The 27,500-nt window shown below is 39.8% G+C and overlaps 1 protein-coding gene across 3 annotated transcripts in view; it reads left to right on the plus strand.

Annotated features, from left to right (window-relative positions):
- KALRN (kalirin RhoGEF kinase) overlaps positions 1-27,500 on the plus strand; it is a 4,346,166-nt gene that overhangs the window by 2,630,889 nt on the left and 1,687,777 nt on the right. For all 3 annotated transcript variants that reach the window (XM_044074926.1, XM_044074921.1, XM_044074920.1), the window contains exon 15: positions 24,790-24,956. In XM_044074926.1, coding sequence (XP_043930861.1) covers positions 24,790-24,956 — 167 coding nt within the window. The remainder of the gene's footprint in view (positions 1-24,789; positions 24,957-27,500) is intronic.

Genomic DNA, 27,500 nt, shown 5'->3' on the forward strand with positions numbered 1-27,500 from the left:
GTATTCAATGGTTTTCCTAGTGATGCCCTTGGTGAGAGTATTTGCAAAACCTCCTATCTGCCACAGCACTGTAAACATTTTCTCCTAAAAATCTTTAAACATTCTGAAAAGTTAACTTGCCAATGATTTACAATAGCCATTATCTGCATCTTAATATAAGTACAAAGTAATCTTTGTTATGCATAGCTTTGAGAAGGTATTTCAACTCTATTAGATATGTTTCATGGATGCTCCCTAGCTTTTTGGCTGCAATGGTCATATTGTCTGTCAAACTGTTCCTGCTCCTTTTCTACTATGCCTCCAGACACCATGAAAAGACTGGAGAAACAAATGTCATTGCCTTTGAATGCTGAATCCATATATAACTTTGAAGGTGCAAATCAAAACAATGGGTTAGAAGATAATAATCCTACAACCTCAGAACTAGAAATTACATTAGATGCAAATCAGCAAAATATAAACTGAATTAAAACTTTAAGCACAATGTACCATTATTGCTTTTAACCATTTGCATTAATACAAACATACCCAGGAGTCCATTCCTGTGGTAGTAAGTACCTCAGTCCTTTCTGGTTATACTGTGGGTGATCTCTTTCAGGGTGGGCGAGGACAGTGAAAAGAAAGTATGCCTATCTGCATTGAGTCTGTGGAGTGTCTTACTGAAAAATGAAATAAGCTGGGGCTAGATAAATACAGATTTACCCACAGGCTTCTGACTGATGTGAGGCATTATTGCTATAGAATATACATTATAGTTGTAGTCCTGACGACTGTAGACTCTAGGAGCAAACTCTGAAAAGACAGTGAACCACATTCACAAACTAGTGTTGTAGCTTGGTGAGAGCTGTTATTGAGCTGGTGAACCTCTGGGAGCCTTCAAGAATATGGTGGGATCTGACTACCCAGACTACGATAAAGTGAAATTAGCCTTTACATACTAGAGTTGGTGTACCCAAGAGACATAACTCAAAAGTTTCATAACTGGACATTTCCCATAATAAATGGTAAGGTCACAGCTATGTAAAATAAAGCATGCTCCTCTGCTGTTTATTACAGTGTTACATCTGAGTTATTAACACTGGATACTAGGCACTATGCACTTTACTATAAAACTATACACTTTAACTTATTAAGGTTGCTGTTAAACAGTTATTTTTGATAATAACACCAGAGCACAAAAACTCACTAGTACAGCAACAGGAATTAGAAAGGATTATTGCCAAACTTAGACAGGCTATGACAAGGGAAAAAAACAAAGATCCTATAGAGTGCTATTAGAGATATTTTGGAAGTTCTTTGCAAACTTATATAAAGCAGAGGAATGGGAAAACCAAAAAAGGTACAAATGGAAATATTTATAGAAAAATTAACCATGCCAAAATTAGAGAAAAATGAGGCTCAACTTGCTCAAGAATTATTATGTAACATAGGAAGAGATTTGATAAAATGATGATGCATAGTCAATCATCAGGGAAGTCAACAGCAAGAAATGGTATTCCTGTACAAGTCTGGAAGTTAGGAAGAAAGTGATAAGAATCTGGAAGTTTTATTTAATAATATATTAAAAGGAGAAAAGGTAGCAATATCTTGAAACAAAATTGTGGTGGCTGCATTACACAAAGGGGGTAAAGACCTTCTGACCCAACTTTATATAGACCATTTTTTCAAACCAGGATTATAAGATATTTGTGTCAATACTAGGTAAGAGAATGTTAAAAGTATTGCAAAATTCATAGCTATGGATCAGTGTTGTTTTGTGAGTGGTAACAAACAGTTGACAACATTAACAGAACACTGATGATACAGAGGGCAAGCCACCTGGCAGTATGAACCTTGGCACTAAATGATTGTCACATTTGAAGTGACACCCCGACCCCATGTGCAAAAGTGGATGGATGGATAGTACAAAGGGAAGCAGATTGTAAGAAAACACTGATATTGTGCATCAGTCTTGATGAAGAGGAGACATTCACTATTCAGCTGTAAGTTTATGAGTAGGGCAATGTAGCATTTGCATTCTGTGATAGAATTCTTCTTCTTCTTTCGTTTTTTTCCCGGTTAGGGGTCGCCACAGCGGATCATCTGTCCGCTCATGATTGGCAGTGGAGTTTTACAGTGTCGAGTTGCCAGCCCGGCGCCCATCCTTCCACAGAAGGCACACACACACTCACACCTAGGGTCAATTTAGAGTGTCCAATCCACCTACTGCATGTCTTTTGGATGTGGGAGGAAACCGGTGCACCCGGAGAAAACCCACGCGACCACAGGGAGGACATGCAGACTCCACACAGAAGGTACCCCAGCCGAGAATCGAACCAGAGAACACATTGTCTGATAGAATAATATGGTTAAATATGTAGACATATAAAGGGTCAGAAGCAAGACTTAAGTTAGGGTTTTTCCTCTACAACAAGATGTGTTTGATGAAAGGAATCAGAAAAGGGTGTCCTCTTAACCCTTTATTATTTGCTTTATATGTAAAGCCATTGTCAAGGTAAATAACAGGCTCATGGATTCAAGGATATGACTGGTATGGCAATCAGGAAAAGTTAGCTTTATTCACAGATGATATTATTTTTTCTTCATAAATCCAGAAAACGTCATTTCATTGTTGAGAAACATTTTATATCTTTTCAGAATATAAAGTACAGGCAAAAAAGGGATGGGGAATGCTAAGTAAAGGACCAATTCTGGTTGAGTTTTTAGCTGAGTGTAGAATAGGAGATGCTATTAAAAGTGTGATGATTGGTAAGGCATTTAAAATACTGCATGATAACGGGACATTCAAGAAGTAAAGAGAGAGAGTGGGATTTTGGATGCAGATCTTAAAAGAGAATTACAACAACAATACAGAAAAAGAAGTTATGTCCTTACCATAACGTTCCATGTGGAGTGTTCATCTCGCCTTGGTTATTACACATGGGTTCGGAGCCGATCCTCGGCTCCGTGCCGGCCGACTGCAAGCTCTGCATCGAGGAGAAGCTCGAGGACATCTAATACCCACAATCCCCCTCTGCCTTTACCTCAGATATAGTTTGCAAGCAAACCAGACAACAATCACGCATACATGCCAAACTATATACATAATTACCTATATACAACATACCAAGGGTATGAAAGTAATACCAACACTGCAACAGCAGAAGGAGAATATTCCAGACCAGGCACCAAATCGAACGTTCTTCCTAAGGGTGGGAAGGGTGGGAGTGTAATAACCAAGGCGAGATGAACACTCCACATGGAACGTTATGGTAAGGACATAACTTCTTTATGTGAGAGTGTTCAATCTCGCCTTTGTTCTTACACATGGGTAGCGTCCCTAGCTCCATGATCCTGAGGAACTCAAGGGAGAACGTTCTTGAGCACAGTGGAACCAAAGGTTGCCCTATCCCTAGAAACCCTGTCCACTTTGTAATGAGAAATAAATGTATGTGGCTTAGCCCAAGTAGCAGCCACACAAATGATGTCTAAAGGTAGACGAGCTGCATGAGCCAAAGATGTAGAAATTGATCTGGTAGAATGTCCTCTGGGTTTTGCTGATAATGTTTGATCAGAATTTTCATAAACATAAATGATACAATCAGTTAGCCACTTAGAAAGAGTTCGTTTAAGTAACTGCAAGACCCTTTCTGCTGTCAGCAAAAGCTATAAATAGCTGATCAGATTTCCTGTGATCTTTTGTTCTATCCAAATAAAATCTGAGTTGTCTATGGACGTCCAGTTTGTGCAACATATACTCTAATTTATTAGAGTGGTCTTTAAAGAAGGTGGGTAATTCAATGGACTGATTAATATTACTAGTAGAACAAACTTTGGGAAGAAAGGATGGATTAGTGCGTAGGGATACTCTGTCGAATGAAAAATTAAATAGGGATGTTTGACGAAAGAGCCTGCAGCTCAGACACCCATCTAGCCGATGTAATAGCCACTAGGAATAATGTTTTCCATGACAAAAATTTCAAAGTGCAACTTGAAGCTGGTTCAAAGGGTGGTAGCATCAATTTAGAGAGCAGTAAATTTAAATTCCACGGTGATGTCGGGCTTCTGACTGGTGGTCTGATATGAAAAGAACCTTTTAAAAAGGCTTTACAGAGTCTGTGAGCCATAATAGGTGCACCACTTTCTTCTATATGATAGCTAGAAATGGCAGCCAACTGTACTCTCAAGGTAGCCGGAGAAGCTCCTTCCTGAAATAATTCGGTTAGAAATTCTAAGACCTTATTCAACGGAGCTGTAACAGGATCCAACCGATGTGACTCCGCCCAGAAGACAAAACGTTTCCATTTACTAGTATAAGTCTTTATGGTAGAAACTTTATGAGAAGCTACCAAAATATCCTGAACCGCCGAAGTAAGGGGAATTGACCTGGCTAAAAGGAAGCGGAGCAGCCAAGCTGCCAGATGGAGAGATTCCAGGGATGGGTGAGGAACTCCTGACGAGTGAGTCAGTAGATCTGGCTCTGGGTCCAGCATCCAAGGTCCCCGAATGCGGTGATGCAAGAGAAAGGGGAACCAAATTTGACGAGGCCAGAACGGAGCAATGAGGATTATAGTCCTCTGAAGGTTGTTTGCTTTCTGCAGAAACTTTGCAATCAGGGGAAATGGAGGAAAGGCATATAGGAGACCCGGGGCCAATCGTGTACCAGCGTCCTTGGGACTTCCCCTGGAGGGGTAATAGGGCAAAGTAGCTCCTGCATTTGGCGTTCATTGAGACGCAAACAGATCGCAGGTAGGCTGGCCCCATTTGCGAAAAATCTGTTCCGCAACTGACTGTTTGAGGGACCACTCGTGAGGCAATAATATTGCCCTGCTCAGCCTGTCGGCTATGACGTTGGATGACCCCGGATGTGCGTTGCGATCAGAAAGCGACCGTGGACTCTGCCCATTGCCAAATTCTCATGGCCTCTCTGCATAGTTGGTAGGACCTGGTTCCCCCTTGCTTGTTTATGTACCAGACTACGGACATGTTGTCTGTCTGAACTGCAATGGTCCCTGGAGGAAGAAGGGGAGCAAAGTGTTGCAACGCCAAAACACTGCCCTCAACTCCAGAACATTGATGTGCAGATTGTACTCTAGATTGGTCCATTCGCCTTGGACTGTCTGTCCCTGAAAGATGCCCCCACCCTATCAGGGAAGCGTCCGTGGTTATCGCCGCTGACAGTGTGGGTAGCACAAATGGTCTTCGCCGGATAGGTTGCAAGTCTGTAACCACCACATTAGGTGTGATTTGCATGTCTTCGTTATCAAAATTCGTGAGTCAGTGGAAGTTGTTGGAATGACCATTGTGCAAATAGAAGCCATTGTAGCACTCTCATGTGCAGTCTTCCCAGTGGTATTGCTATGAGAGAAGCTGCCATGAGACCCAAAACTTTCAGAACAATTTTGCTGGGGATTTTCTGGACGACAGCAGAAGGGAAATGTTGAACTGAAGTGCTAGTATTCTTTCTGTCGGAAGTTTTAGAATTAACTGACGCTATCAATTCCGCTCCTATAAATAAGATATGCTGTGATGGCTGTAGCAAAGATTTTTCAAATTTACTGAAATGCCAAGGTGTGTACAAAGTTGTAGGAGTAATCCCTGGCTTGTATCAGTTGACGCCTGGTGGTGGCAGACAGGAGCCAGTCGTCCAGATACGGAAACACCTGGAATCCTAGGCGCCTCAGATGAGACGCTACCACTGCCATGCATTTGGTGAAGACCCTGGGGCTGTGGTCAGGCCAAAGGGCAGGGCTCGAAACTGATAGTGACTGGCTCCCAGCCGGAAGCGCAAGTGATCTCTGGATGCCCTGGCCATTTTGATGTGGTAGTATGCGTCCTTCAGATCTATTGAGCACATCCAGTCGTCCTTCCGTAAGAATGGAAGGATCGATTGAAGCGTGACCATTCGAACTTTTCCTTCTTGACAAAGGTGTTGAGATGACTTAGGTCCAGAATTGGCCTCCAGTCCCCTGTTTTCTTTGGAACTAAAAGAACCTTGAGTAAGTTCGAATCCTATTTGGTCCGCTGGGACTGGTTGGATGACTCTTTTTCTTAGCAGCTTTGAAATTTCTGTAGCTGCTGGGTCTCGCAGATGGGGTGGTACATCTGGGAGTTTTTTCTTTGGAATGGGGGTGGATAGAAATGGGATTTTGTAACCTCTGGTAACAACGCTTTTTACCCAATTGTCTGAAGAAAGGTTTTGCCAGGCCTGAGGGTATAAAGCTAAGCGACCCCCGACTGCCTCCAGAGCAGGACAGTCGGGCCTCCTCTCAGGAGTGCTGAAAAGGTTTGCCAGGGAGGTTATCCCTGTCACCTTGGTTTTGCGGACCCCCTCTGCCGCCAGGGCGGCGTCTTCCACCTCTGCCCCCCCCTCTGCCTCTAGAGGGGGCATCACCCTGTGTGTCTGGAAAAGATCTTTGGGGTTTTCGAAACCACATTTTCCCACCACGTTGCCCTTTGGGGTACGGTCTGGAAGGGGTGGAAAAACGGACTCCGACAGCAGACAGAGTCTTTCCCTCCTGTTCACACCGGGTAAGGGTCTCCTTTACTTTAGGGCCAAAAAGTGTGGCTCCATCAAATGGGGCGTTAGTAAAGGAAGACTTGAAGGCTTCCGCAAACGAACATAAGCGCATCCAGGATTGCCTACGAAGAGCAATCGCTGAAGCCGCTGCCCTACTCGATCCTTCGGCTGCATAGGATATCAGCCTCATGGACGAGTTCACAATAGACGTAAGGGTGTTGAGCTGCGCTGTAACTTTTTCTGAGACAGCAGCATCTGTTGCACCCTGGAGGGTATCTCCCAACTCTTTGACTAGATCCCTCTGTAAACGAGTAGAATGGGTCAAATAGTTCAGGGAACGCATAGAGAAAGCCGCTGAACTGAAAATGCGCTTCCCATATCTGTCCATGGTCCTAGAATCTTTGTTAGGCGGATGGACAGATGAGGAAGACTCCGACATCTCCTTTTTCGTGGCCGCTCACCACCATGGCGTCTACTGGAACTCCTTTGGTAAGGTAAGCTTTGTCCTGTGGTGCCGTAATGTACTTATTTGGCTTCCTAGGGACAGGTTCCACTGTGTCAGGAGTCTCCCACGCCCTTCGAGCAATTAATTCCATTAACTCATCAAAGGGCGGAGTGACCCAGGAGGAGGAAAGACGGGCACCAAATGCCTTCAGCAACACTGACTCATCCTCAGAAGGGGGGAGGGCTTGCCAGTCACCTCTCTGTTTAAGGATCTCCAAGATGTCAGAAAAAGAGACATCCTCTGAAGGTGACTTAGGGGACCCTTCTGACTCATCTAAGTCAGTATCAGATGTCAAGGATTCTTGTGGAGAATCCAAGTGTCTCCTCTTACACAGTCTTTTCCTAGGAACTTCCTCCTGGGGAGCATGCGATGAAGCCTCAGAGGAAGAGGGGCACCCTCCAGGGGTGGCTGAGACACTGGTGCCCGACGCTTGACGTGGCCGTGGGTGCAGAGGAGGATAACGGTCCTTTGCGGGGAGGAGAAGCTGTACCTGCTGATGTGGTTGTCTGGGTAGACAACACCTTCCTCATGAGGTCGAATGCCCCCAGGTCCCGAGTCGAGGTATCTCCGGTTCAAGAAATGGGAGAATCCCGAAACAGGAACGAAGGCACCGACCGAGGACGGAACCGAATCGATCCGTGCGAGGCTCCGAGAGGAGAGTCGGAACCGAAACATCGGTCCGACTCGGTCCCGGAACCAAGGACAGACCTTCGGGCCCGAGACTCCGGTACGGATCGGATGGAGTCGAGGTAAACGGTGCCGACCGAGAAAAGACGGTTCTGGCACCGAGGGCTCCACAATCATCAGGTCAGCTTCTTCCGGCTCCGAAGACAGAACAGGTCTCGGAGGAGGAACAGATGGAGATAGTGGCAGGCCTTCAAGTCTCGACATCAACTGAGAGGAGACTGAAATAAGCTTGGACAGGGCCGTATGCTCCATAAGTTTCTGCACCACACGGTCCACGTCGGTGTCGGAAAGGGCTCTAGAAGAACGAGTCGAAGGGATCGAAGACGGAGCCGACCTCAACAGAGTCGGTAGAGGGAGCTCCGTCACCGGTTCCAAGACTCGAGGCTCGAAACTGCCAACAGTTGAACACTCGGCCCGAAGTCTGTGGAACCGGTGATCTAACTAGACTCGAAGAGCTCGGAGCCGATGACTTTGGCTCCGACGCCTTCCTTCAAGACTTGGATGCCTGGTCTGAAGCATCCAAAGCCTCCTGGAAAGAGGGTTTCAGCAATCCTCTATCCATCAGTTTCATGCGCCTATCTGTCATGACCCTCCCACTAAAAGAGTGACAAATAGAGCAGTCCTCTTGTAAGTGGAGAGGGCCAAGACAGTAGACACAGGAACTGTGGTTGTCTGTGACCGACATTTTTTGACCACACTGACAACGTTTAAAACCAGATTTCATCTTTTCAGACATATTAACAATGAACACAGTCCAGTCCAGTAAAAAGTCCAATCCAGTAAAAATGTCAAATCCGGGTAAGAGTCTGTATGATAAAGCTAAAAACAAGACTACACAAGTTTTTAGTCAAATAAGTCGAATCCGAAGTCTAATCCAGCTAATAAAGTGCCAAAAGGCAAGACTACAAAAATTTTAGTCACAAGTCCAAGAAGGGGTAGGCCCCGAAAAACTCTACTCGAAAGTTAACAAGTTAACTTATTCTAAGTATAGAGAATTCCTGCACTCACACACCTACTCTCTAACTAAGCAACTAGAATTTAAAGAAACTTTCTGAAAAATAGTACAGAATAGATAAAATATCTTATCTGAACAGCCCCGAGCTAGTCTCCAGCGATGCGTACTGCAGCAGCGGCAAACTAGATCTGAGGTAAAGGCAGAGGGGGATTGTGGGTATTAGATGTCCTCGAGCTTCTTCTCGATGCAGAGCTTGCAGTCGGCCGGCACGGAGCCGAGGATCGGCTCCGAACCCATGTGTAAGAACAAAGGCGAGATTGAACACTCTCACATTGTTATGTTCATAAAGTAGCAGAAAATATTCTAAGAACTAAGCCAACACAAGAATGGAGAAAGGAAATTTTGCCAATAGGGATGACTGCAGATAGGGATACAGAAAATAGGCAAGAGGGGGATGGAATTTACTTGAGAAAACTGGCAAAGGAACCAAGATATTGAGGAACAAATAACTGGAGAGTGAAAGGTAATAGAGTGGAATAAGGCCAAGAAGATGTTTGGACTGCAGGCTACAAACTGCCTTCCGTACCAGGGATTGATATCAGAGTATAGGTAAAAGAGAAAGGGACAGGAGAATCTTTAGTGAAAGACATGCTGTGGTAGAGTTTATAGCTGAATCTGCAACAGAAGCTAGTGTTAAAAAAGGATAATTAGTAGGGTATATAAATATTGCATGATAGCAATAATAATCAATCAGAGGAGTTTAGAAAAGATTGGGAAGAGAGCCTGTAAAGGCAGTTTATAAATGAACACTAGGAGGACATATGTATGACTTCCAAGTATGCAACAAAGTTCAGATGATTTAGGATAATTTCTTGGAAGTGTTTAAATAGGTATTTTTACTCCAACCACACTTAAGAGAATTGTTTTCTTCAGGCAGATATAAATTGCTGGAGGTGTGATGGGAAAGAGAGGGAGAAAGGTAATAGACAACATGTTTTTTTTTTATTATTTGTTTTGGAATGTCATGGACTGGCAGATTTCCTACAGGTACTCTGTCAGAAATGTTGTGGGAGGAAATGATTGTAACTAAGTAGACAGGTATTTTAAGCTGGGATATAAGATCTGAATTGTCTAGACATAATGAGGACTTGCCAAGTTTAATGCTGTTGGCTGCCAAAAAAAGCATTTACTAGAAAATGGAACTCAAAATCTGTACTAAAGGGAAGGAGCAAGTTATATACAAATAAATTAAATTTGAGAGAATAATACATGCAGAATAATGTTGGTGTAAATGATAATAGCTAAAAAGGAAAATGTATAAATGCATGGTTTACATATATGCGTAATACATGAAGTTAATGGGAAATGTTTATATCTTTCTATAACTGTTATATGTATCCATGTCATTGTTTAATGTGTGGTGTTAATAAAGGTCCTTTAAAAAACAAAGAAAAACTAAATTATTCCTGTCTAACAATGATCACCGAATTACTAAGCTCCCTACTATTTAAATTGCTAAATCTAACATCCTTCACATATCTTGCTGGCAGCTTCATAATATGGGAAAGAACTTACAGCCTCAATTCTCAGCCACAGAATGGCTCATATCTCTTCTTCCCTACACCATCATAAACTGCAGTAACTACAGCTTTCGATTTTGGACAAGGTATGAAAATCCATTCCTTCTTCAGTAATACATATAATATACTACTGAATTCAGTGATAGGCTTGAGCAGAACCTAACTTAGGCTTCAGTATGACAGCATACTAAAATCTCTGGGATCACTTAAACTCCTTGCAAAAAATATCCATCAAACAGCACCTATTGCATTTTAAGCATCCTTTAGTACCCTACAACATAAATCACATTGTCTAGTGCATACGTCTTCCTTATTTCCAGTTCACTGTCTTCCAAGTAGACTCTCTTTAACCATCTGTAAATTGTTACATTTCTGCATGCATCCTCCCCAGTTTCCAGTCTGCCCTGCCTCCTTGTCTTATGCTTTTCTTTATAACTTTGATATCTAAGTGGAAATGGTACTTATTCTGTTGAGCCACTACTGACCAATTCTGCCTCTGGATGCCTTCATGTATTAGTCCAAGCCATGTGAGGTAAGTCTCATCATATATTCACCACAACCTGGCATGGTAAATATTTCTCTTAGTACGTCATTCATCACTTGTTATATTACTAATTACTTTAATGAATGTGTGTATATTTACTCTCATATTATGTTACCTTAAAGTTCTGTTAGTGTGACATTTTTTTAATCCATGTGGTGAGTGTGAAATAGGTCCTTTTTAATCAGTACTCTGTCATCATCAACCAATATAACTAAAATAAAATAAAACAAAACTTAAAGAAGGGTATAGGGTGACTGTTGGCATCAAAGAACATATTTGGACTGCATTCTTCCAAACTAAAACTTAGGCAAATTGATACTTTGTTACTGACAGAATTTCAGGTGCTAAACTAATTACAGTCAGATATTCCCTCTGTGATATAGTAAGTTGTGTAAATTCTCAAATCTCTATTTAGCCACCTTTAGGAAAGTATAGGAAGGGACCCCTATTAATGTTATATTTTATCTCTCATTTAGAGAACAAGGTGAAAAAAAAAACATTTGCTGTGGCATTATAATGTTTTCCATTGTACTGCACTGTGACACTGAAATATTGCCCTATGACTGCATTTTGTCAGTGATTATAAATTACAGATAATGCATTTATCATTAATGATAACACTGACAAATTACACTAGCTTTATTGGCAAATGGGAATAAAGCCCTGCTTATGCCCAGGTGACTTACCTTTGACTAGTGGCTCAGGTACCTGATAGAGTTGGCAGGGGAGGATAAGCATGCCCATCCAAAGAAGGAGGATGGACAGAGCTGGCCAAACATCAATACAATCCCTTAAAAGAGCAACAGCAATGCAGATGTGAGGTCTGGGTGGCAAGCCTTTAGAATGTGCTTGCAGAAGTGTGCACTCACTTTGGGAGGCACTGTGGGCCTCGGCAGTGGCATGGATCACACATCCTCCCACCTAGGGGAAGGGTTGTAACCATTATAAGCATGCTCATTACTGGACTGCTGGCAAGGACACAAAGCATCCTCATGGCTGCCGAAATGATGATTGTCTCCAGACACTTTTCCCAGATGCTTAGTGAAATTCCTGGTGTTAGGGAGAGAACAAGTTGTGTTCAGTTAGAGAGATGTTTGGTGGTTGGAAGGCACAGAAACAAAAAGCATTAAAAGGTACTGGTAAATGTTGTAATTTTTGAAGATATTTATGTTACATGCTATTTCCCAACTGACCAACAACTGCTTGAACTAAGTTTGCAGTCAGGAAGTAGTAGGCAGCTATATGTGCATGATACACACGTACACATGATTACACATTACATACTGAGACATATGAATGTAAGCACAAGCACACATACTCCAACATCTCTTGTACACTAACATTGTTACACATGTATGCTGTTGAGGATAAACAGTCAAAGAAGTACACACACACACACACACACACACACACACACACACACACACACACACACACACACACACAAAACGGCACTAATCAGCTATTGATCATGAGCTGTCAGCCATAGATATTCAAAAGCGGGGCTGGATATCAGAGCCTTTTTCTACTTGAGCAGCGCTTTATTTTGTGTGTGCGCTTGTGTTTATGTGTGTGTGTGTGTGTGTGTGTGTGTTTATATGTGTGTTTATGTGTGTGTGTGTGTGTGTGTGTGTGTGTGTGTGTGTGTGTGTGTGTTTATGCGCGCACATACAAATTCACAAAGTTGCTCGCTGTTCATTTGCTATGGAACTGTTGCACTTCCTTCTCCAGTTATACTAAGTACATGGGGAGGCTGATGAAGCTCTTACATGAAGCTCTTCATGTTTCCCAAATCATGTGCATCCAGTCTAGACTTAAGCTTAGACTTTGATGTATTGTGTTAATAATTGGTTCCAGATCCAAAACTGCGTGTTGTGGAAGAACAGATGATTTAATTCCATTCTAAATATAGAGCATTACAGCTGTTTACTGGGATTCGTGTTTTTTGTAATGTTTTGCACACATACAAATAAACCAACCGAGACAGATAAGTCTGATGTTTGTCTTACTTTCATTCTTTCCTATCAGTATATATCCATCAACAAGTATGCAGAGCTATTGAGGTTAGAAATGGGGCATTAGTGATTAAGGTCAAGTGTGATTCCACATTTTAGAATGCCAGGTATGAAAAACACATTCAAAATGTTGGCCCACTGACTGTGTGTGATGCTATCAGGAACAGTGCTGTCTGCTGACTGCTCTTCATTCTTCACAAATGTATGTCCTTTCAAGTTTAATGCAGACAGATGTGGGGAGTTCATTGCTTCCTTTCTAGTGGACATGTATGCAGAGATGTTTTAACCAATCCACTCATGCTGTACTAAAGATCCAAGAAAAAGGGTGAAACATGGAATGTCTAAAGCTAGTCGGGTTTGTCTTTATTGTCTTGAATGTACCAATAAAGACTTTAAAAGTAAAAAGTGAAAAGTGAAAAGTCACGGGCATTCAGAAGCATCCATGTGAAGCCGACTTCATCTCTAATCTGATTCAAGTGTAAGTTGCACAATTGGATGGGGAACAGGAAATTCAACCTTGGTTTGTCACCTGCGTCTCTTATGGACGGACACAGGCAGCCTATACATAATTCATCAACGAAGCCCCTGCTCACACTTAACAAGAGTACCAGAACTTGTCAGAGGTTTGGGATGTGTGGCCAGGCTTAAAAAGATCCTTGTGATTGTTAGCCTAGTAAACACCTGTGATCCTGTGAACCTATAAATGATGTTAGTGGCTCCACCTTTTGTTAGGGAACCAGACTTGAAATAGGGAAGTTCTCTTGGTAATCCTTCAGAGCTGGAGGCAGACAGGTACTTATCCTGTTTTGTGTTATTTTACAGCCGCCAGTACATATTCTTTTCATTTTTTTTTGCTTTTGAGACAGGAGCATCTCAATAAATAAATAAATACAATTAATTAAATAATTAATTGAGTTATTGATTAATGAAGGCAAGTAGCTTATCTTTATATCCTTACTGGACTGAAACTGTTTTCTGCAGTGGAGTCTTTCCCTCCTTCTTCTTTCGGCTTTTTCCCGGTTAGGGGTCGCCACAGTGGATCACCTGTCCACTCATGATTGGCAGTGGAGTTTTACAGTGTCAAGTTGCCAGCCCGGCGCCCAACCTTCCACTGAAGGCACACACATGCACACACCCACACCTAGGGCCAATTTGGAGTGTCCAATCCACCTACAGCATGTCTTTGGGATGTGGGAGGAAACCAGAGCACCCAGAGGAATCCCACGTGACCACAGGGAGGACATGCAGACTCCGCACAGAAGGCACCCCAGCCGAGGATCGAACCAGAGAACCTCTTACTGTGAGGCGACAATGCTAACCACTGTACCACCATGGCTGCCACAGGAGTCCTTCCCTCCTTCATTTCTTATATATGCACCTTTAGCCATTGCATAGTTTACCAGTTGTGAAGGATACAAAGTTTTTTTCAATGACATGGTTGCTAAGGTGTCTGAAGATACATATGCAAGACTCATGACTTATCTCTGCTTCTCATCAGGAATTTCAACATTTAGTTCTATCAGAGTCCATTTCAGAAAAAGTCCACAGAATTTTCTTTAGCATGTATTTTGGCTTTGGTCATGAGGGCATCTTAGTTTATTTTGGTAAGCCAACTTGCAGAGACATCCTACATCCCTTTTTGGTGCTGTCTGATTTTGCCATTAAAAGTTCTACAGGTTTAAAGAACTGGAGATGAGACTTTATCTCTAGTTCCTAAAGTATATCTGTATTCACCCTTGTTACTTCCCTAATGATACTAATTGCTTGTAAAATCTTTGTCATGTAGTACTATACATTTCCTTTCACTGCTAGTGTTTTCAGCAAAAGTTTATTGATCTGCGTTTTAACTGACAGTAGAACCAATGACAAGATTTTGTGTGGAAACAAATTATTCTTTTCAAAGTGTGGTTGTGATGGCATACATAGTAGTTCTGATCTATGCAGAAAGCTTAACTGTTAATGTATATGTTGACATTCTTTTGTGTCATTGTGATTAGGAGGTTTGATGAGCTCTGCAGGTAGTTGTTGTACTCTGTTTTGCTGGGACCATGGAATGACTTTGATTTGTCTGAAGTACTGTATGTGCCAGAATAGTAATACAGACATTAGTGGAGGGGGAAGCAGACAGAATATCGGGAGCATTCTCAAAAATCACCTACAGTTAAGAGATATGTCTGCAATGCACAGATTTAGCAGCAGCTGTTTCAGTCTTATAGACTCCTTTGCTCTTAGAATTTATTTTAAATATGAAGGTACTTAAGTTGCTGCCATGAACATGTACAAAGGACTACTAGTATTAGACAATAATGGCTTCTTTTAAGAATGGACGCTAACTAGTGTTTTGCTGGCAGAAATTCTGTGTCTGCAGTTCTGATGGTCCACTTTAAAGTGTGCTTAGATGAGTTGCATTCTGTCTTTCACTTCATCCTAGAACCTTAATGTATAGAAAATCCTCTAATCCCTCCTTTGATATGTTCTAGTTGTACTCAGCTGAGGTGTTGCTAATACATTTCTGTATCCTTCCGGACCTCTTGTCAAGGGAGAACAAGCCCAGGCACTGCAGTTATACAGCTCAGAATTACTTTTCACAACTTGTCAGGTCTGCTCACTAATCTTTGGGTCTTTTATAGAAGACAGGACATATATTTTTTCTATGTCACTTTTGTATCTGTGGCTGCTATTAACTAATCCCCATTTAAACTCATCCCATTTGATACCATGAATGAGGGACTCAGCTCTGTATGGGATAAGAGCTGTCCAGGGAATTTGTCATGCAGGCAGCCATGAAGGTTGTTTTTGCCCCCAGCAGTAGTCTGTGAGCTAGTGGTGTTTTTTGTAAGGTACTAACCACTTCCTCAGTTGAAAAAGATACGCTACCTGCATCACTATGGTGATCCCCATTGTGAGTGCATACTCTTGTGCACTAGTTAATAAAAGCTACCACCATGTTTGGGGCCTTGATGAGGCAAATGTTTGCTCCCTGGATACTGTGTTTATAATGTCATCCCACCTCCAAGAATTTATGCTAATTCTATCTGTGCGGCACTTCTCCGTCACACAGGATGGGCATATCCATCTTCTCCCACGAGCTCTGAAAGCACCCAAGAACTAATCACTTTATCTGTGTATGGCACCAGCACTGGCCATAGGGGACTGCACAAATGACATAGTTTCATGTTAAATGTCTCACTAGTACTTATGTGTTGGGGAATGCCACACCTCTAGTAGCATACACACATTTTGCTTTCCAGAGCATTTTCTGAAAAATAAACTTAAAAGTATAAGACAAACAAATGTAAATATTTTGTGAACAATAAAAGCTATTAAAACTGTACAAATCAATGTTATCAGTAAGAAGCATTCTTTTCAGTGGTAATAGTCAGTGCATTAAGAGTCTTTTACATAAATATTGCAATATATTGTAATGCAAATAACCCCCAAATAATATTTTCTAAACTTTCAGAAACAAATTTGTATATCCTGAAAACTGTACAATAGACATATATTGTTAGAATACTTTTTGTTAATCAGACATAAGCTTTCATATGACAACAAGGAATTCCTCCACAATTGCATATTTATTAAGACTTTTACACAAATATGAAAGCATGTGTTTAATTGTATAATTAACAGTATAAATAATACTGGATATCTCTCAGAATGTGCAACTTACAGTGCAAATATCAAAGGCAGTTTTCTTCAACAATATCTAAGGTTTCACTTAATGTCATGCAACAGTTTGTAACTAACTTGGTTTTTGAAGTTGTAAGTACATATGAAAATATTGCTTATTTTCATAATTGCGTGCAAACAACTAGTAATATTTCCAGTATCGTGTGATATAAACCACTATTTTTAGTTGTCTTGTCTCCCACACTGGTGTTTCACACCATACAACTCTATAAAATGTTAGTCTGTCACTTATGAAAATATGAACATAAATATGAAAGATATGAATAATAAGTGGCAAACAGAGATTAATTTCTCCACTGCAGGACATCCTAGGCTAAAACTCTTAGTGCCATTTTGTTAATAACTCTTTGTCATTTGTAATACTGTCTGTTATTAGCTGGTAAGTCACTTAGTTAAGGAAACCAGATGCTATAAGTAGGCATGGGTATAAAAGGGTCTATATTAAATTCTTGAAAGCCGACAATGTTGTATCTGATATTGTCGACACGAGAATAGCGAAACTGCAGAAAATCGAACAAGTAAACGGAAATCTCTGTAAGGGGAGATTTTCGTTTACTTCAATGTAGTACGGTCTCGGAGTTGGTATATTTAAGTAGCGGGGGTATGGGGATACAGGGGGGCTTGCTCCCCTGCCTACACTGTTTAGTTTTTTTTTTTTTGTTGTTTTTATTTTTTTTTCTGAACATTCAATGTTTTAACAGTTCGATCACTAAAGGTCGACCTTTAGTGATTCAAACTGTTAAATATTCAATGTTCTAATATAGACCCCATATAAAATAGAAGTATACAAAAAGGGCATTTTAAACTTGAGTGAGATATATTAGGCTAAAGATATTTTGGTATTCATCAGTGACTGTAATGGCATTAAAAGAGCATAGCTGTATATGCCCTACACATTTTAAAATTAATTTATGTGACGTGCTAGAATTTAAATTAAGTAATCCCTGACATGTTTATCATGGTTTCTGGTTATAAATTTTCATGAAAGTTTTTTTTTCCCTGATGCCTAATTAGCTAAATGGGTTTTTGGCTTAAGCTTGTTATTTCAGAGTTTTTTTTTCTTTCTTGAATATGCGTAATGCTTAGAATTATGCAGTTTGTTGGGGGGTGGCTGGCTGCACTTATACCATAGTAGCACTGTACATCTTGGTTTGTTTACTGTTAATTGTCCTTTCGCCAAAATACTTTTAGCCATTCCATCCATTTCCTTTACTGTTTCATTGCTTCTGTAGACAGCTAAGTCATAGTGCAATTCATATGATCTCCCACACCTTTTGTGGCATGTCACCAAGGTTCAGGCACACTTACTCCCTGGCATGACACATTTCAGAAATATGCCTCAGCCATAAAAGTAAATTGGGCATTTCATCTCACTGCATGGAAGCAGTGTTTTGCCTACTGTGTTGGCCTCATTGTCTTCCTGTTTCCGTGCTTTGGATAGACTTGCATGATTAATAGATATGAGCGGAAGCTTCTCATTAGGATGCTGGTTCTCAGATTTACACATTAAGTCTTTATGATTAGATATTATAAAAATGACCTTGATAATCAAAATGTTGAGTTATAGTCTACTGACAGAGACTGTGTCAAACCTTGCCAGCTCAACTGTGAAATAAACTTACCAGTTCACTAGTAAGGAAGACTTGTAAATCAATATCTCTTACTAGTTATGTTCACATCTTTGGTTGTAACACCAACCAAAAAAGTACCCTTAAACATTCTCAAAAGTAATTGCAGATGCTCTGGAAAAATAAAAGAGTGGCAGAGGTAACCATGGTGTGATGCTTCTTTTGATGAACTTCTTTCCTCCTTGAAATGTAGTTTTAGCAATTGGCATTGATGCAAGTGTCTGTTGAAGGGATTGGAATCATATACTTCTGTTTTTTCTGCCTTAGAGCTTAAACAGGTTAAGTGTGCTGATCTGTGGATCTATTTTCTTCATCCATAATCAAGGCCCTGAGGTTAATAATAAATAGAGTAGATGCTAATATGTATACTTACACAAAAGTTATGTGAGAAATAAACTGCCCAATGCACTTTTATTGATGCAGGCTGAAAAGGGAAAGTTCACCTATGTCAAAAACGAATTCCAAAACTACACCCACTGAATATAATGAGAAACGGTAATGTAAATAGTAAATAAGTAAGTGATAAATGGAGTAAATGTGTATATATATATATAATATATATATATATATATATATATATATATATATATATATATATATATATATATATATATATATATATATATATATATATATAAATGTAGCAAGTCATGCTTTTCGGAGGAAACTGAAGCACCCAAAAGAAGTTAGAAACCCATCATGCATGAGGTAGATAGATAGATACACAGATAGATAGATAGATAGATAGATAGATAGATAGATAGATAGACAGAGAATAGATATGTGTGTGTGTGTGTGTGTGTGTGTGTGTGTGTGTGTGTGTGTGTGTGTGTGTGTGTATGTATGTGTGTGGGTGTGGGTGGGCATGTGTGTGTGTGTGTGTGTGTGTGTGTGTGTGTGTGTGTGTGTGTGTGTGTGTGTGTGTGTGTGTGTGTACAGTTTTTCTAGGCATTCAGTGACCATGCTTTTGGGAGGAAACATCTGTACCCAGAAGTACTTAAAAAAAAAATATATGCAGATAGTGAAAGGTCATGCAGAAACCACAAAGACAGTGGCAAAGGTCAGTAGTGAGCAACAGTTCCTTGAAGCAGATGTAGTACCACTGAGCCATCGTTCTGTTCAGATGAGTCTCTGCTTCTCTTCATTACTCTTCTTCATGTGTACTATAACCATGATAGAGCATCCAGAACATGCGATGTTTATATCAAGCTGTCTTGCAGATGGCACTGTTCGTCTACAATTTCAGAAGAGGCCATGCACTATCAATGTCCTTTTTTCAGTGCTGCGCAACAGCTATTATGCTGCTGTTAGTTACTGCATTTTTATCTGTCTGCTTAGATTTTAAAAAATCAGTTATATGAAAACATTTCCATTCCTGCGTATGCATATTTGTATGCATTTGTGTAATAGGTTCAACAGAATCAGAGCACTATATATGGTACATTTTCATATAGTTTTTAAAAATGATTTTTCTTGAAAAGGTAGCGTACCCATCATTTCTCGCTTTTTATTTTATGTTCTGCCCTGCCCTTACATCAGATGCCCAGCCTGAGCAGCTATAACCACCAGTTCTCTTTCTATGGCATGGCCTCCATCAGAATAGCAGTGTTCCTCCTTTTTTAAGTGTGGTGTGCAGTAACATTACACTGTTCAAACACATTTCCATGCATTCTCACACTGTTCAAACACATTTCCATGCATTCCCTACATTCTCTGTGTAATGATACCACAAGATTCTCCTTCATCATCACTACCAGAGGCATCCTCCATTGTCAGGTGGAAACTCTTTCCCTGGAAGGAGTCTTGAGCCTTGATGCTTCAGTCCTTGTCACACAACCAGCCATCCAAGCAACTGAATCACTACAAATGCCTTCTCAGTAGCGGAATGGAGAGAGAATCTCTATCCCTATAGGACTGGGAATGTTTTCCATGTATTGCCAGTGACATGATACTATCAATTATGTACTAATGACTATATGCAAGGATGATCTGGAAGTGATGAGTGGTTGAATATTTATTTATTTTTATTTATTTATTTAACATTTGTTTACCAGGAAAGTCTTACTTGGAATGAAGCCAATTTTCATTTGAGGCCTGGGGAGAAATGCTCCAGATGCATGTCTTTGAAATGTGGGAGGAAACTGTAGCATCAGGAGGAAACCCACATGAATGCAGGGAGGACATGCAGACTCCACACAGAAGGCACTCCAGCCAAGAATCGAACTGGAGAACTTCTTGCTGTGAGGTGATAAAGCTACCACTGCACCGTCATAGGCCTACATTAGTGTAGAACTCACTGAATGTGGTGTAGTCAGAACTGACAGTTTTAAGGTAGCCTGTAAGTAGTAATGATAATCATGAGTAAGTAACATTCAGCACTGTGCAGTAACATGAACAGTAACAGTGCTGGTCACATAAGAGTAGAAAAGGGTGGAGGTCATGCGATGTGTCCTAGTCAGGTACCTTTTAAGGGGTAGTGTTGTCTCCTAGACCACTGTTTAGGAGTGAACATCTGTTGGGCCTGACTGATTTCTGTATTGGCCAAAGTCATGGGACTGGCTTTTGATTTCATTAAAATTGTAGGAAGTATTGTAATAAAGCTGAGTGAACTGAGATGAGTTGCTGTCAAGGCTAGTTTGCAGGTATAGGAACACTGGCCCCTATACATTAAAGTCTTAAAACATTAGCCATCCCAGGTGGACCGACTTGATCTATATAGGGTTATTTCAGTAGACAGAGAATGTAGAGGTAGGAGCCTGAGTGGGTGGGAGCATGAAGGAGTGTAAGAAAGCACCGTGCCGTGGAGTTAATGTATGCAGAATGGAGTTCCACAAGCTGTTACCATCCAGTGTTATGTACAAGACAACAAGGAATTCAATTTGTGGAGGAAGATGATGAGGAAATGACAGATGGCAAAGCTGGGTCTGAAGTTCTTTACCAGGATGGGACACGAGAGGAATGTATAATGTAGGGTACATGATTTGCTTCTTTTCACTAACTGCTTACACGATCCTTTTGAGTGACTTCTTTGCTGTTAATATTCCCACAGCGAGTCAGTTGGAGTAATGAACTCCTTGGAAAATATATGGCATGTGGGAGTGAAATAAACTTAACATACAGTGAAGAGAATAGAAACGTGTGTAGGAAAAATAAATTGGTCTCTGTGAGCACCGTGAAGGCTTAGACCATTCCAAATGACGTCCATTGTTGTTCAGTGTTCTTTGGGGAAGGTTGTATGCAGGACTGTTTTTGATCTCAGTGAGATGTAATAATTTTGCCACTTTTCTCTCTATTTGAAATGTTGCTATTATCCTTGTTATAGTAGCAGAAACAAAGAAAAGGATACAAATACTTTGTCTTAGAAACCTTTAAATTCATGTGGATTTGACTATATTGTCAGATGTTTTCACACGGCTGTGGTATGTGTAATTAGTTGCAGTGACAGGTAAAGTAAATGTTTATATGCATATAATTACAGATTCTTTTTGTCTGAGGAGTAGTTTGGCAACATTTTGCAGTTTCCTCTCCAAAGGCTGTGAAGTTATTTTTCTGGATAAGATTGCCTGCTCGTTTATCATAAGCAGTCGCCTTGGTTGCATAGAACTACAGTTAGTGGAGAGTAGGGGGATTGTGAGCAAGTGTTGTAGTAGGGTAGGAAAATGCATCTTGAGAAAGCAAGCACAACTTTTGCTGAAAACAGTAATTCTTTGCGAGTTAAGAGCTTTGGTAGGGAATGCATGCTTTATGTGGTGATTGATCTTAAAAGCAAACATTGTCTGTTGGTTTGTATGAAACTGTTCATTGTTTAACTATGTTAGAAGCACTCTATCTTATGGGAATGCTGTATGAGCATTGCCTTTGCATTTTAAGTGTCAATGCTTGTTGTGCCTTTTTTTTTTTTTTTTTTTTTTTTTTGTATTTATCTGTGTAATGATTTAGGCTGTCTGTAATTTCTCATTCAGATGTTACCAGAGACTTGCACTAAACTGTCAATATGTATTTATTTATTGATTGATTGATTTATTAATATTTGTTTAATAGGATAGTCCAATTGAGTCAGCAAAGTATTCCTTGTCAGTGAAGGCCTGAGGAGAAAAATTCCATTCATAAATATGAAAATAGGCAAAGTACTCAAAAGAGAAAAAATTTACAATAATTTTCCTAGTAGAATAACATAATAACACAAGGTACATGTATAAGCAAATAGTAGCAAAGCAGGAGTTAATCTTATAGATTTATAATAAGTTGTATTGTTAATTAGTCACAATTACATATATAAAGCAGATTCATAGCAGATTAAAATCAGTCATACACACTTCCATAGCAGTATCAAAGTACAACAGGGATATTGGTTGGAATACGATACAGAGAATAAATAGGATTAGCAGTAGTGATTAGTTCTGAGGTAATAGCCAGGTAGACTGGAGTTAAAAGTAAGTGAGGAGAGAGTAGTCTACATCGAGAAGAGTTAGAGCAAGTGGATATTGGAAAGGAAAAGGAAGCACAGAACTGCTTTGATGTGTATGCTAATGCTGTGGGGGCAGGGGAGAGTGACTGGGCAGGGGAGAGTGACTGTCCACCCATGGAAGTATGATTTGAAAGCCATGCATTTCACTATTATTCTACGCCAACAAAATCTCACTCTTCCTCACTAAGTCTTCCAGAATGGCAGTAGCAAAAGACATCTTAATTTCTCACTTGAATATGGTCTTCCCTTTGGAGTATACCCCTCAAAAACAAACTCCACACTCATTCAAACAATCACTAACAAAATCTGTAGGTTCACCATTCTCTCCCTAGCAAAACACTACAAAAAGCTAACTGGTTCTCAGCTAAACAAAGGGCTGACCTCCTCTTGTGATCATTACTACTGCTACAAAACCAAACTTTCTTAGACCCTCCAGCAGCCAGTTTAATACACAAATCTCTGTCCCATAACCTCAGAAGTCTAGATCACTAAGCACCACCTTTGCAAGCCCCCCCTAAAAAACTCCAGTGTGCAGATCACGCTTCTGTAAAAAGCAGTGAAAAAGCACAAAAGGAGCTATGTATTATTTTATTTCACTACTGCTAAGCACTTTCCTCTCAGATTGACGTCATCAGAGTAAAATAAAACTGTTGAAACTATACCGGGTCCTAAACGTTTTGAAAATCTCTCTTCCCAACTTAAAAAAACATCTTCCTACCCAAAAATTCAGGCTGATTTGAAAGCTCATCTTCAGAAATTGGCGCAATGCTAATATTATATCTCCAACTACATTACAAAATGCCACTGTTGTCTGTCCTAGCCTGCATAGTCACCTGCCAAAGTACTGTGACTATAACCCTCTCACTCCATAGACTACTCATGGGTATCTGCAATGTTATTATATATATTTGTGTTTGCATTTACATGTTTGTAATCTTAAACTTTGCTGGACCTTCCCTTTTTTAGTGTACACTTTCAGTTCTTCATTGTACTTGTCTAATATAATACTCAAATGTTAATTATCACCCAAGCTGAGAATGGAAATGGTCATGTGTGGTCAGTGCTCAACCGGTCCAGTCACCAGATTCAAACAAACAAATAAATAAATAAATAAGTCATTAAGTGGTTTTGAAACAAGCACTGATGTTATGGTCAGACTGTCATAAATAATGTAATTAGCAAGGGACCTGTGGAAAGGGATAATGCTATGATAAAATGGTGACTTTGATAAAATGCACTTTTGCTGGGACGGTGGTGACATTTTTGCGGAGTTAAAGACATTGGGAATGTTGCTGACTCTGTGTCGTGTTTTTTTCACTGCATTTTTCTAATGCTTTTTCAGTAAAGGAATACATGTCTAACACAAACAACTTCAAGGAAGATAACATCTTTACTACATAGCCAAGGGGGCCTGTGATATTGTAAATGTGGCAAACCATTCTTAATATGTTTAGGATGGTAAGAACTATGGCATATATAAGTATGTGAATTAATGGGTTGGTAATAACCTGTTGTGCGTAAAATGAAAGTTGGGTAGCACGGACATAGTGTCAAACCATTAAGTGTCACACTTTCATTTGTGTGACAAAAGTGTCAGGCTCATAAGAAAAAAGGCAGTGTGTTATAAAGTGTGGTGTAGAAATGAAATAATAGCTTGGATGTCTGTAACATTTAATCAGTGAGTCTGAAAAGTGAAATACTCACTGAATGGCACTCATGCACTGGTGCCCAAGGCTAAGAAGGTGGGTATTATGCCAATAGTTTGAATGACAGATGCTGTTGTCATGTGTTTCCCTCTGCTGTTTGTTTTCTGTGTTGCACCATTCTTTAACTAGCCATCCTGTTGGTCTATTACTTGGCACAAGTTACTTTTCTACTGTATCAGTAATGTTCCTACCTTTTTCCAGGCATCTCATTTCTTGTGTTGGATTTCTGGCACAAATTTTACAGAATCATTACTGAATTAGAAGCAAGAGTTTTTAGAGGCTTTCATAAGTAGCATATTCTGGGTTAATTTAAATGAAGTCATCATTAGAGGACCCATCAGCTTTGCATGTATTGTTGCATTTCTTTATAGAAAGCTGTATCTTTCATGATAACTGTTGAAGAGTATATTATGAAGTAGTGATTCAACTCTAATGTTAGGCTATTAAAAAAAACAGCAAACGGAGCAGTATACTCAAGTAATAAGGCATGCATGCATTTTCCAATGCAGGAATCGAACTCACCTGTGAAAAGGACATCGACTTAGCAACCCAAGTGCAAGAGCTACTGGAGTTTCTTCATGAGAAACAGCATGAGTTGGAGCTGAATGCGGATCAGACTCAAAAACGACTAGAACAGTGTTTACAGCTGCGGCACCTTCAAGCTGAGGTCAAACAGGTCAGGTCAAAGATATTAAGCTGACCCTTTGATTTTGTGCTCATCCTACTGTGGCTAGTTTGTGGTAACAGATTTCTGCAGGTACTTTCCAGGTGTAATCTTACGGGGGAATATGTATAACACACCTTGCTAGTGTTTGTCACACAAACTAATGAAAATAGCATTCTGATTCATAGATTATTATGTACCTGCTACACAATACCCACACTAAGTGCACATAACTGAGGATGTGCAATGTGTTAATTGCCTGGAGCACACATGTGTAAATGGTGGCTGGGAATATTATACTGTAACTAGTCTGTCCTTTGCAGTTAAAGTCATTAAGTAATCTTGATAATTCAACCTACGGAGTATATGCAAAAACAACAGGGTTAAACATGATAAAAGCACCATGTCTAAAGTGAATAAAGTTACTTTATTAGTATATAGTCAGATGTTGCTTTTTGAAACATTTCTTTGTTTTTTTTGCTTTGCTCCTTTTAATTAATTTTCTGGCTAGTTATGGTTATGATTCACTTCCTTGAGTCCCCAGTGACTGGAGGTAGACTCCAACATTTGAAAAGCATTAATAACAAATGAGCCACTGCAAAGAATAATTTTGTTTAGAAGTCCTGTCAATGTTTTCAGGAATAGCCAAGTGTATAATTATGTTCAGTGTATTTGGTAATCTTTCAGTCTTGCACAAGGAGGTAATCGTTGAAAATGTAGTAAAAAGGCAGTGAAAATATGGGTTGGCGTGTTTAGCTATTATCTCTTATCACTGTTATTTGTTTGTTTTTCTTTTTCTTTCCTCTGCTGATTATCAGCTGTTCTTCTGTGGCCACACAGTTGATCCATTTGTTCTGATTCAGTTGCCAGGGGTGAGGTTTGAGTTTGCTGGAGAAATAACTTTATATTGCAGATAGACAGATTAGGTCCTACATGCCCATTGCTGGTTCTGTGCTCGCTATCAGGGCAGCTGACCAGATAGTGAATAGCCCCACCTCCATGGTTACATGCCTATTTGGGGCCTGCCCTGAAGGACCATGCACTGGGTCACTATGAGGACAACTTCAGCTTTATGGTAATAGGTCACCTTTCCTCGGAAGCTGCATTTCTTCTTCACTTGGGGTTAATGCTGGTCTGCTTCCCAGTATTCACTAGTAACACCACAGCTGCTCTATTCCCTGGCATTCCATCCCCAACCCTCCCCACCCCCAATGAGAGGCAAGTGGACCTAGCCCCTTCATTCCTGTCACTACACTCATTCGATCCTGTGGTGCTGAGACCATCAATGGGGTCCTAATAATCTGGTCACAGGCAAGGCTGCTACCCTCCACACCATGGATCAGACTTGCCACTGTTATTATCTGGCACATTACTTTTGTTCATGGTAAGTTAATAAGAAGAAAGCCTTTTTTATTATTTAAACTTTATTTGTTATATGTAAGATATAAACAGAATGGGAATAGAGGGCCAAGATACCAGCCAGGCATAATAAATTTATCTGAGTAATGTCTTTAAACTTATTTTTCATTAACATAATATCCAGTGCCAGTAGTTAATGGATAAAAAATAAAATAAAATAAAAATTCTTCAAAAGATGATTTACATTTAAGCCAAAAAATTGAACCTTTTTCAAAAGGACACATTTAGCTTAATTATTCCTTGAGCACTTAAATTTCTTAACCTTCTTGTAATATTTTCCTAGTAGCTGTTAAATACTATGAAATAAAAAATTGGAATGCTAGCACCTGGTCTTAAAGAGGAAATAAAAATGTTTCTTAGAATGTGTAATTTTAATGCCTGCATTATAAAAATGAGATTTTACATTACTCACTGTGTTCCATAAATCTATAAAGTTTGGATATGTAGGCATTATGTGGAAACATTGTCCTTTATTTTGTAGGTTACACCTCCAAATGTGGTCCAGAAAAACATATTTATTTATTTTAACTGGAATAAGATATAACTGATGTAGAATATTTCAAAACAAACATTTTAGTTAATTAAAAGATGCATAAAGGATGCTATCATTAAAATCTGATTTTTGCAGCATTCAGACCATTCATTTTCCAGCATTTTGTACCACCATTGACCAAAAACATTCAGGTAAGTTATAAGCTCTGTCTATTAACAAGTTATATGTGGAAGAAGCTGTGCATGCTCTTACAGGCATCTTCCTAATAATTTCCCACCAGATGTCTACTAAAGGTACAGTGACATCTGAGCTTAATGATGTTGCTTCAATAAAGTTACTCCACAAATGTATCGATTTCTTAGAAAGGAGATGAAAAAATATACATTATTCCAAATCTAGTTATTTAAAAAGACATTTAGCTTCGGGAAAAGAATACCAAAAAGCTATTGCTAAAACTACAAACTATAGCAAGGAGTCTTTCTAGTTTGGTTACTATTTGCAGTTAAACAATATTCATTTACAATTCTAAATATCCTAAGCAAATTAATTTTAAATTTTTTATTCATAGATTTCTCAAAATATTTAAAACTGCTAAATATATATTTTGTATCAATATACTTTCTGAAAGCTTTACTTATGCCATG

This window comes from Protopterus annectens, chromosome 6.part0 (assembly GCF_019279795.1).
Source record: "Protopterus annectens isolate FY-2018-M chromosome 6.part0, PAN1.0, whole genome shotgun sequence".
NCBI classification, from domain to species: domain Eukaryota; kingdom Metazoa; phylum Chordata; order Ceratodontiformes; family Protopteridae; genus Protopterus; species Protopterus annectens.